The 12,046-nt window shown below is 58.5% G+C and overlaps 1 protein-coding gene across 1 annotated transcript in view; it reads right to left on the bottom strand.

Moving 5' to 3' along the window:
- Positions 1-11,462, bottom strand: part of KIAA1614 (KIAA1614 ortholog) — a 39,941-nt gene extending 28,479 nt beyond the window's left edge. Inside the window, exons 1-3 of the mRNA XM_035010568.1 lie at positions 11,258-11,462; positions 8,632-9,575; positions 7,857-7,920 (exon numbers count right to left, since the gene is read on the bottom strand). Of these exons, the coding sequence (XP_034866459.1) occupies positions 7,857-7,920; positions 8,632-9,575; positions 11,258-11,310 (1,061 nt within the window). The 5' untranslated portion in view covers positions 11,311-11,462. The remainder of the gene's footprint in view (positions 1-7,856; positions 7,921-8,631; positions 9,576-11,257) is intronic.
- Positions 11,463-12,046: the final 584 nt, after the last annotated feature.

Below are 12,046 nucleotides of genomic sequence, written 5' to 3'. Positions count from 1 at the left end.
TCACTTTGCACAGCTTCCCAATCAGGCAGCTTCTCCGACCCTCTGCTAAGAGCAGCTGTGCCCCCTGGGGCTCCTGCTCCCACAGCACAGATAATGAGGTTACCAACCTGAGAGACGTCCTGCAGCCGCCGGCCGCCGGCCCCCACACTCGGAGCCTTCCGGTGACAGTGTGGTTCCCCAGCTGTCGGAGGGCATTTGTCACAAGACCTGGTGGGCAGGCAGGAGCGCCCCCAGGCAGCTGGCCAGATGCTGCCAGGACTGGCCTTGCCCCCCAGGTTTTTAAGCCATTTTCCAGCTTTGCTGTTTCCTTTCTGCTCCTTCTACTTGGAGCTATTAATTCTTTTTTTTTTTTTTCCTTTTTTTTTGTTTTCATCAGCTGCCCTGCTTTGGTTCCTGGCAGACAAAGCTGCTTTCTCCACTGATTACAAAAGTAAGGCTTTTTAGGCTCCTGAAGGTGTCCGTGCAGTAGCAAGCTGAGCCGGGAGGGGCGTGGCAGCCACCTTCACAGATGGCAGTCAAGGTCAGCAGGGCAGGCAGTCCTGGCCCTGACCAGCCCCGTGCAGGGGAAAGGGCTCTTCCTCCCGGGAGGCGGGGGGCAAGCGGCTGCAGTGCTGGGGGATGTCGAGCCTCTCCCAGCCTGACTGCCCACCCCAGAACCATCGCTGAATTGTGCTGGTCTGTTGGCGGGGTGCCGGCCCTGCCAGCCTGACAGGTTCAGACTCTTCCATCTGAGCGAGGCTTTCCTGTCTCGCCTGGCCCTGGCCTCTGCCCAGGGCACACAGCCCTAGAGCCAACTCCTTCCCATCACGGACTACACCCCACCATCTCAGCTCCCACATTTGTGGAAATTTCCTGGAAGGGCTGGGGCCGTCGGCGCATGGCGAGGCTGAGGCAATTCCATCTCAGAACAGACACCGTCGCTACTCTCTCGAAAACCTGCATGTCTGGGCCTCATTAGCTCAGCGGGTAGGGCACGGAGATAACATGGCTGAGCGCTCTTCCTCCCTGGGCCTGAGTCTCCCATCTGTGAACAGTGGGAGTTGGATAGGCGCGTAGACTCGCACTGCTACCCTGTGAATCCAGGTTTTGGCCAGGTAGTCTGGTGGACCACAGGGTTGGGTGGGGGATTTTGAGGTCCTCTCCCCGGGGAGTTCACATCACAGAGGTTTAGTCACCAAGGAGCAGCAATACCTACAAGGAACTAATTGTTGGGGGCACCTGGGTGGCTCAGGTGGTGAAGCGTCTGCCTTCGGCTCAGGTCATGATCTCAGGATCCTGGGATTGAGCACCACAATGGGCTCCCTGCTCAGCGGGGAGCCTGCTTCTCTCTCTCCCTCTGCCCTCCCCACTGCTCATTCTCTCTCTCTCAAATAAATAAATAAATAAATAAAATTTTTTTAAGGAACTAATTGCTGGGGACAACCTGAGCACCACAGGGGTATTCTAGCCCTTCTCTCTGCCCCTCCAACCACCAGTGTCCCAAGCTGATTTCAAGGACAAAGGTAGCATGTGCCCCCATCTGGCCTGTCCCTCTAAGCCAGTTTCCTGGTGGAGAGACAGGCTTAGCTCGACCTCAGCTCCCCTCATGGCCAGACAGGTCGAGATCTCGAGTCAGGAGAGCCACCACTCATTTCCTAGCCAAGGAGGGAGGTCAGCAGGACAGAGTGGCCTCTTTCTGCAGCCATCATAATCCTGGATTAAAATAATAAGCTCCAGCAAGTCTGGGTCTCACCCTTTCATCCCAGGAACACGAATCAGGGAAATAATTTAGAATATAAAGAGATCTGACATATCCCAGATTCCAGGATGCAGTGGGTAGAGGGGAATGTATGGCATACAGAACATACATAAACCTTCTTGCCCCCCACTTGTTCCATCTTTCTAGATGAGCAAGGGTCGCGCTCTCCTGCTGTTACACTGTGTGCAGTTTCCCTGAGGAGGGGAAGAGAAAGGCAGGCCTGAAACTGAGTCCTGACTGCGTGTGGCCTGAGGGCAGGATGCTATCCTGGGGACATTATCACAGGACACGGACAGGCTGGGACCAGAGTGCGGGTTCCAAGTGTGGTTCTGGGGCAGCCTAACCAGGTCCTAATTTGGGGCTGCCCCTTACAAGTGGGTCACCCTGGTAGGTTACTTTGGGGTTAAGCCTCAGTTTCCTCATCTGCTAGCTAAGGGCTCACTCGATAAGTGAGATTGAGCTCCTTTTAAAGGAGCTGATCGCAGAGCTGGGTACTGGGTGAGATTCGATCAGTGTTAGCATTCACTGTTACGACTGCTGTTATTAAGGGTGCTATTTTTTTTAGGTAACTCTCCCCCTTATGAACAAAGGATGGAATCCCTAACCTCGAACTGAAATCCCTGCCGAAGAGATCACCTTGCCGTCATCTGCAAGGGGAAGGTACGTTTGGGAGGGAAACCGTTTTGAAGCTCCAGAAGGCTCGGGGGTTTTGCTCTAGACAGCTCTTGACAGGGCTTCGCAGAGAAGGCAGTATCCGACGAACGGGGAGCCAGAGGAGACTGGTGGCTGACGAAAGCTGCTGCCCTGAGAATAAACAGGTAACTTCTCAACAGAGAAGGAAGAGGGGGCGTCCTCAAGAATGGTTGCCGCAGGGGGCGCCTGTCTCATTTAACACCTTGAAAAGGATCTGGTGCAGGCGAGCGGCATCAAGACGCCAGCTTCCTGGGGACAGTACAGCAGCTGGCTCTGTTCTTGCCTTCTTGAAGGCTAACAAGCTCCTTGGCGGCGGCCCCTCTGGGCAGCACTGCCTGGCCTCAGTGTGCGCAGGCAGGTGCCCGAGACACCCCCAACTGGAGGGAGAGTGGCCGGCTCAACTCCAGAGGCCAGAAAGGAGGGCTTCCTCTTCTTCTTTTTTTTTTTTTTTTTTTTTAAGATTTTATTTATTTATTTGGCAGAGAGAGACACAGCGAGAGAGGGAACACAGCAGGGGGAGTGGGAGAGAGAGAGAAGCAGGCTTCCCGCTGAGCAGGGAGCCCGATGTGGGGCTAGATCCCAGGACCCTGGCATCATGACCTGAGCCGAAGGCAGACGCTTAACGACTGAGCCACCCAGGTGCCCCGGGCTTCCTCTTCTTGAATGTCAGCCCGACCCCCCACGGGTGGTCGAGGGGAAAGTAGCTTTCTACAGCCTCTGTATTCGCAGAGGCTGGGGCCACCGGGGGATTTCCATGTGTGGCGTGTACGGGAGTGTGGAAATGGCGTGGTGTGAAAGCTCCAGGGGGCACGAGCTGTGCGTCAAGGCTTCCAGCGTTAGCGTCCTTCCTTCTCCACCCAGGACTTAGAAGCCTATAACCGGGAGCACGGTATGGGAACACGGGCGAGCGGTTTACTTGAAGATGGTGAAAGTCTCTCCACTTCTTACTGCCCTACTTAAAATCTCAATTCCAAAGCTCTCCACAAATGGAGAGCCAGCCTTCCCATCTTGTACCCTGTAGTATCCACACATGCCGCTTCAGCCTTCTCGAAAGCATTCCCGCGGGTCCCACCCACCCGGGGGTGTCCTCTCCTGCGTCCATCCCGCTTCTATCGAGCCCACCTACACTCCTGCCTGTGAGCCTCTGCCAAACGTTTCCTGAGGGCCTGTTCCCTGCAGCTACTTGGCAGGCACGGGGCCCCAGAGAGAAGACCGGCGTAGTTTTTGTCCCCAAGGAGCGCGAGGAGGAGACCCAGCAACAACTTTGGCTAAAGCTGGTACAGACAAAGACGGCAGTGAGCGCACAAACGGGCAATTCCCTCTGAAATCAGACACAGTGGTTGGTTCACAGGATGCTCTCCAGAAATGCGAGTTAATATGTTAATTTTTAACAAGCCGGAGATTTTCTCGCAGCTGTGGGCCTGAACCCTTGAGCCACAGGCCAGGCCTCGGAAATTCTTGGGGGCTCCCTCCCTGCCTCCCTTTACAGTCTATGAACTGCTTTGGGGCAGGGAGTTTTGACCTGTAGCAATCCCAGCAGGGGCCGGAAAACTGCGACCCACCAGGGTGTGAGCGGCTGTGGGCTGGCACTCTGCCTTCTCTTCTCATGAAGAGGTGCGTGTACGGGACTGAGCTTCCCTCCAGCCTCAGCTTCCGAAATGGGCACGATTCTGCCACAGGGATGCGGGGCGGGGGGGGGGGGGGGGGGGGGGGGGGGGGGGGGGCGGTCAACAACCTAGGGAATCCTCCGAGTTTCCTTCATCAGCAGAGCACAAATAAAACACAACCCCAGAGACCCTCTTCTCTCCATTTTGCGCACAGCGGAGCAATCATTAAAGCCCTGCAGACACACTTGATCTGGAGCACTGCTCCCACACGGACGTCCTGATTCGAGCCGGCCTCAAGGGGGCGCGCTGGCACCTGCCGCCGCCCGGAGCTGGGTGCTTTCAGCTCCCGACTCCCGTTCGGTGCAGGGCGTGGGGTGAGGACTGCCTTGACTGCCGCTGCACCTCTGGCTTCACATATGTTTTGCACAAGCTGGGTTAACTTGGGGTCCTAGGGCGACCTGTAATCCTGATCTGCTCTCGCAGAGCCTCAAGAGAGGGAAGAGGCCGAGCTGGTCCTGGCCATTTCATGGAGTTGGGGTGGGATGCCCACGGGCTGCTAAGGATGGAAGAGGGCAGAGCCAGCCCTGAGCAGAGCGCCCACTGCACTCTCCTTCCCACTCCTGTCTCTGACGGGACCAGTTCCCAGTCCGCCTGTGAACAGGTGGCCGACAGCACTGGCCCCTTCTGCCCTCTCTGAAGTGCTTACCTCCCACCCCTCCTGTCCCCAAATCAGAGCCTACGCCCCAAATCATCTCAACGGTGGCTTGGGAGAGAAACAAGATTAGCCCTTGGAGACTGTCACCTCCCCTTCTTTGTCCATCCTCGAGAACACCTCGCCGGCACTGGGGGAGGCAGAAGACCCCAGATCCCTAACTCGAGGAGCAGCCTGGGGGACACAGAGAGGACAGCTGTGGAAGTGTGGTGTAAGGGTTAGAGCACAGACCCCGGTGCCTGCAAATCCTGGCTCCCACACTTACTAGCTGTATGACCCTGGGCAGGTCACTTAACCTCTCCCCAGAGGGGTCTCTTTGTCAGGGAAACAGAACAAGCCCTACAGTTAGTTATTAGGATAAAGTGAGAAGGTGGGCAGAGACTTCGCACAGGCCCTGGCACACAACAGGGGCTGGAAAAGGGCAGGGCTGGCATGGTCTTCCGGAGGGAAGGACTGGCCACCGGCATGTTCCAGCTCTCTAGGACTCAACCCTCCCTTGCCCCCCAGTAGAGGGGACCACCCCGGGGTCAGGGGACGGAGGTCTCCTCTGCATTCGGCCCTTAGCATCTAGGGTCCCAGGGCACCTCCGGTGTTCCTGTAGCATCTCAGGTGTCCCACCTGCAAGGCCGACTCTCCTGCTGACTACCCCCCAACAGGCTGGCCTGCGCCTCCCCCCCACCCCCCGTCACACAGTGACGACTGTCTCGGGCTCTGCAGTGACCATCATTTCATGAGCTTCTTGTCCGATCACCATGCAAAGCTGTAACAACTGCAGACAAGGATTAATGTGGTCAAACGGATATTTGATGGCAATCCTGAAAGGCACTGATGCTGGACCTGAGTGTGAGGCAGGACCTTCTCTTCGTCACACTCTCAGAGAAGATCAGAGGACTCACTGCCAGAGCATGTCCTGACCCCATGAAGGACAGCCACCAAGATGCCCGGCCACCGCGTCAGAACACGCCACTGCCCAGGGCCCTAGGCCCCTCCGTACAGACACTAAATCCCCAGGATGCTGGTCCCATTGGCACTCCTGGATTACAGAACTGAGAGAAGCAGGCCTTATTTCAGAGGTCCCTTGGGAAGTTCAGCTAGAAGGAAATGGCATCAATAAATCCATCCCCCTCAGGGGACAGATGGAGCCTGCAGTGTCTTAGGGACTACTTTAATTTCTGCCCAGGAGACTCAAGAATAGAACCAAATGAGGTGCTCTGCCCAAGGTGGACTCAAGACATGGCCGATGTTTCTCTCAGCCTTGAACTAGGGTATGTTCCCTGGCCCTTCAGCCTGGGTGTCTGTTCGGGAGGGGCCTGACTGTAGATTGCAGGTCAATGGGGCACTCCGGAGGACAAAGTTTTCCCCATGCCAACTCTATGCCCAGATATCTGCTGGCCACAGTCCTAAAGCTCACTGAGACAACTTCTTCCTCAACACACACACACACACACACACACGCTTGCCCATCACATATATATGCACACACCTACACATCCTACACCTGCACACATATACCCCACTTGAACCCTAAAATGCTGCAGGTGCCCTGGCAGTTTAAACAATAGTCCAGAAATCCCCATCCCGAGGATTCTACACAAACACCATCTCCTCACAGGGCTTGGGGGTGGGGGGAGTCCCTTCCTCCACCACAGTTGAGGTTCTCCTCCTCTAAACTGGATATTTTTATTACTTATTATCGAATAAGCCAGTCAGGAGCTTTGGTTTCTCCTTTCAACAGTGAGCTCTGGACAAAGCCCCGAGGGGCAACATGCTGGGGCGGAGCCTCTCTCTGGCCCGGGACAGGGGTGGGGTGGGGTGTGAGAGGTGGGGGGCAGGAGCAGCTGCAGGAAGAGGAGGCACCTTGTCACAGGACACGTGGTACGTCTGCCCCAGCTGCCTCCTCCATGGGCTCCCCAGGCAAGGAGGAGGGGACGGGGAGGACGAAAGCATGTCACTGAGGACCAGTCCTTTCTGCAGTCACACTCCTCCATATGGTGGCCGGGCTATGTAGGGACCTGGCAGAGGGGAGCCCACTATGATTCCAAGTCATAAATAATGAGGGACGAAGGAGCCAGAAAGCCCCCACTCCACCAGGCCCTTGGCCAAGGCCACGGCAAAGGCCAGTAGCCAAGCAGAAGCTGGATCGTCTGAATCGGGGCAGCCCTTGATTTGTGAAAGCAGGACCAGGGGGGCCTCCTCCACGTTTTCTGGAAGGCAGGTCAACTGAAGTGGAATTTCTGCAGGGAATGGCCTGGGAATGAAGAAGCAACAACTCTGACCTCTGCCCCCCACAGGCGCCAGGAGACCCTCACCAAGTGACGTCACTGCACAGCTGGATACACAGAACCCGGTGCGCCCGGGGCCAGGAGCTCATTGAAGACGGAGGCCAACATCTGAGCAGGCACTTGGGGTGGCCCTCAGCCCCACGGAGCGCACATCCTGCCAGGACCCTGCCCACTCCAGAGAGTGGCCCCACGGCCCCGAGCACGCCGTTGCGCCAACCACCCAGAGACACTGGTCTGTGACCGTGCGATGTCGGAGGTGAACTCCTTTGCAGGAGCCAGCAGACCCCCTGGGTGGGGAAGGCACTGTGGGGGAAGCGCTTTGCAATCTGTGGACTTTCCCTAAGGATTTTCACACATTCTCTCCTGTTAGCCTCACCACAGTCCTGGGAAGGAAACCAGACAGACACTCTTTGGGCCACCTTAGAGATCAAGAGACTGAGCCCAGGGCCGGGGAAAGGATGCCCAGGGACGCAGAGCAGGTGGTTTGCAGTGCTTTTGGCCCTGTGTCCTGTGCCCAGTGGTTTTTCTCCCAGTGGCCAGGCACCTGTGAGCACTGGGGGGGCTGACACCTTCCATGGGGCCTCAGATATGAGGACCCACAGTGGCCCGCTGTCCACTGGTCTGCTGGTGCGGTGGCGGGGCGGAGGGTGGGGGGTGGATGCACGGGGTGGGGAGGGGGTCCTGCCTGCCTCTTGCTTTCTTGAGGACTCCCACTCTCCTGGTGCCGGGCAAACGAGGGGTGGGGTGGGGTGTGAGAGGTGGGGGGCAGGAGCAGCTGCAGGAAGAGGAGGGCAGGAGAGGATGTGTGCACCGTGGGCTCTCACCTGTTCTGGTCCGAGTCCTGCAGGGAGATGCCTGAGTCCCAGTCCACGTCCCCTGCTGGTCGCTCTAGGACACAGAACAGAAGCGGAGCTCAGGGCAGAGTCAGAAACCGGGCTCTCAGCTGCGACTTAACGAACACCGGGAAGAAAGGAAGAAAGTTGTCTCCAGGAACGGCTTGTTCCCGAGACACACTCAACCCCGCTCTGTGTCTCAGCCCAAGAAGTGGAGGCACAGCGTGTCATGGTTACAGCTGGGGAGCGCGACTGCGGGCCAAGGGGACCGCATGGGTCCTCTCTGGTGTGGGGTGAGGAGTGGACTTTCGGAGCAGGGGGAAGCACGGAAAGAAGGCTCCCTCAGGCCCAAACACTTACACGTCCCAGCGGAGCTGCCCGACAGGACCCTGCCCCCTGCGGGTGGTTCCGCCAGGAGGCACTGAGCTCCCCCGGGGGGCTGGGGGCAGGTCACCGGAGGAAGGTGCCGAGAGCCACTCCAGAGAGGGCTGTAAGCCACAGGGGAGAAACCACCCCAAGCTCTGACGGTAGCCTCCAGTTGGTCTGGGGGGCCATGGGGGTCTTCAGCAGACAGGCTAGCTGTGAGGTGGTAAAGAATCTATGTCAAAGCCCAGAATAAGAGGACATCTTGAGGAATTAGATGGCCGGCAGCTGTGCCCTTCTCCCTTTCCTGCCACACCCCGCCACGGGTACCCTCTTGCCCCTCGTCTCCTCTTGGACTCCCTCCTTTGGCCCCCACCACCCAGACCTACAGAGTGAGCCTCACCTGGTAGTCCTCTGTCCCAGGGTGGAGTCCAGGCTGGGATTCCTACCCTGGGGGGTTCTTGGCTCCCAACATTTAGCATCTCCTGCAGCAGAAGGCGGTTCCTCTCCACCCGATCAGACAAGGATAAGGCACTGCCCCCAGTGCCCAGAGCCCCCAGCTCTGCAGCTCGCCAGACCCCCCCTAGCAAGGCTGGCCTGGGAACAAAGTCCTCCTCGCAGGTCAGAGACAAGCTGTCCAGGTCTCCCCCTGTAACTAGGTCATCCTGAAGGGCGTATGACCTTCCTTTCCTCAGGTTGGGCATGTGGGCGATTTTGTTACAAGGACCAGGGCCCCCAGGCCGGCCTGGAGTGACTCTGTGAACAGGGTTCTCTTGCAAAGAGCCAGGCCCTGGCAGCAGACTCCTCTCATTGTTGGGCAAGGCCTGTACTGCTTCTGGAGGCCGCGGTCTCCTCCCGTTCCAGCACTCCAGCCCAGGAGAAGGCGGCCTGGGAGGTCTGGGACCCCCGTTCCGGGCAGGTTCCTCCTTGCTGATATCGCTGTCCAGCTGCCCATCAGGCAAATTCTGAGCAGGGATCACCCCCTCAGCATCCGGCAAGGAAGACCCCTCCGACAGAGGCCCAGCTCCGCCCACCTTGACTCGCCTGCATTTGGGTTTCTTGGATGGCCGCTCGTGAGAAGTGAGGCCAGGGCTCACCACCTGTTTGCCTGCCGTCATTTTTTCCTTCAAGGCCCTCACTTTGGACTCCAGCACAGAGGGACCTGGGAGTTGTAGCCCCCATGCCCTGGGGTCTTGGGGGGCCATCAGGCTGGGTGTTCTGTCTTCCAGAGAGCAGGAACAGGGTCTTGGGAGGTGTCCACTATCCAGCTGTGGCTCAGAGCCACTTCTCTCCACAGCCAAGGTCATCTCCATGGCGCTGGTTGTTCTGCTCCCTATTTGGGTCCCTCTGGAGGAGAAAACAGACAGAGCTCCTGAGACCCAGCATGTGGCTAGTAGCTCCAACAACCTCCTGGGTCCCCAAAGTGCCTTGGTATTGAAGCCTGTGCAGATGAGAACAACCTGGGGACAGAACTTTGAAAAGTATAAATCACTGGATGGCACAAATAAGTTATTGAGTTTTTTCTTCCAAGTCTGAGCAGTGTTCTAGTTTTTCTAGCCCCATTTTACAGATGGGGCACAATGAAGCTTCAAACAACAGCCTAATGTGGACCAGAGTGACAACAGGGACCAGATTTCCCAGGCCCTGGCCTCTGTCTTTGCTGACAGGAGGACTCAGGGGAGGATGTCAACATCTGTTAAGAGCTAACAAGCTCCTCCTTTTTTAAGGGGAGCCAAAGGGGATGAGGGACTTCGGGAAGATACCACACAGGGTATCTTCAACACAACCAGGGTTGAAGGTGCCTTCCTGTGTACAGGCCACAGGTCAGCAGCATGGGGCTGGGCGCAAAGGGTGGCCATGACGAGTCACCGGCTCCTATCCACGTCTGCTCGGTGGCAGGCGGGCCTGCAAGAGCTTTCAAACACACTCTCTCTAGTGATCCTCACACACTCTGCCAGGAGGGGATTATCTTCCTCATTTTCACAGATGGAGAAACTGAGGCACACAGAGATCTGGTCACACAGGGGCTGAAAGAAGGCTGGATTTGGAATGCAAATCTCCTTCCAAGGCCGGTGGCTCTTTCAAAGCACTCAGTGATCAGGTGATCACTTACCCCCCACTCCCCTTATTCTGTAGGTGAGAATATCCAGTCTGGAGAGGTTAAGTGACTTGCCAGAATCACACAGCTCCTTGGTGGCGGAGCTGATGTCAATGTCTCCACAGAGAATGAAAGTCAGCGTGGGATTTTATTCACCAAGTGGTTCAGTGCACCAGTATTTACCCCACTCTCTGAGAAAAAGCTCCCTGAACACCATACATTTAGATATGTCTCACTAGAAGTAAACTGCATGTATAAAAATGCATATTTACGTAAATTACAAATTAGGAGTTAATTTTTCACTTCATCTATGAACTAAAGTTCACCACAGGATTCTCTGAAATGGCAAGTCCCTCTATTGTCGTTTATTACAATTCGATTTATACATGTTTCAGGAATGTACATAGTTCATAAAGCAAAATACATACATAGTGCAAATGTCACATCAGCCTTAAGCCTGTGAAGTATGAGGAGGATCTTCAGGAGGGCGAGATCATTTCCTCCACCAGCTGATCTGGAATTTACCAACTTTCTTTTTGCAGCCCAGCCACCGAATCCTCTCTTCTAAAGTTCAGCTCAGAAAGCAGGGGATTCGGGGCAAGGCCAGCCAGACGAAAAGAACTTTCCGACGGGTAGGCTCTGGAACCGCATTCCCGGGGCACCCGGGCCTGGAGCCCTTCGAGCACGCGAGCCTTGCGCGGGGCTCCCCGGGGCACGGGCAGCCTTCCGGGGAGCCGCCCGCCTGTCGGGCCGGGCCGAGCCCGGGGTCGGCTCTGACTCCCGCAGGCCGAAGCGGGAAGGACGCGCAGGGCGGCCTCCCCGCGCCCCGGTCGGCTCCGAGGCCGCGCGCGGCCGGCACCCCCCCCCACCCTATCCCCTCCGCTCCCCCCGCCGCCCCCGCCGGCCCGGCGCCTCGCTCCCGCGTACTCACTGGGGGCCGCCTCCCGCGGGCCGGGCCGCCGCCGCCTCCGGCAGCCCCTCCATCCCGCGGAGCGGCGCGGCCCTCCTCCGGCCCTCTGCCCTCCGTTCCGCCGCGCGGTGGGGTGCGGGCCGCCGCCTGCCTGCGGGTCCGCGGGGGCAAGCGGGCGCGGCCCGGGCGGGGAGGCAGCGGCATGGGCTGCTCGTTCCCGGCTCTGCCGGCCCCGGGGAGAGGCCAAGCCTGGCGCGCCCCAGGCCGGGAGCCGAGAGAGGGAGCGCCGAGGGCAGAAAGGCGGGGCGGCGGAAGGGGCTGGAGGAGCGGGCCCGTGCCCCCGCCGCGGCCCCCGCCGCCCTCCGCTCGCCTCCTGCTCCCGGCGCGGCCGGCCGCGGGCTCCCACGCCCCGGGCAAGGGAGGACGAGCGGGGCCGGGGCCCGGGCGCGGGGACCGAGGGGGCTCGGGCGCTCGGAGGACGCCGCGGGACCGACCCCTTCGCGCGGGCCCTGGCGAGGCTTCGGGGCGCGCGCGGCGTGGGACCCGGCTCCACGCGAGCCAAGGCGAGGAGGACCCCGCGTTCCTCCCCGGCTCGGCGGGAATGCGTGTAACTGCACACCCGCGGCTTGGGGGGAGGCTCGGCCCTCCGGGTGGAAGCTAAGAAATGACCTTTGTTGAGACAACTTTTCCAGAGAACTCGGGCCGCCCTCTCCGAGGGGCCCTCGCCTCAGAGGTCAAGGTCATTCGTTTCTGCTTTCCGGAGGCGCAAGGGTACCCGGAGTGCAGGCGGGTTCCCTCATCCTGCCCTGC

The sequence above is a fragment of the Mirounga leonina genome, unplaced genomic scaffold, assembly GCF_011800145.1.
Source record: "Mirounga leonina isolate KUSES-001 unplaced genomic scaffold, KU_Mleo_1.0 Mir_154, whole genome shotgun sequence".
NCBI classification, from domain to species: Eukaryota; Metazoa; Chordata; class Mammalia; order Carnivora; family Phocidae; genus Mirounga; species Mirounga leonina.
Note: the sequence above shows the minus strand (reverse complement) of the source record. Positions and strands in the feature narration are given on the sequence as shown.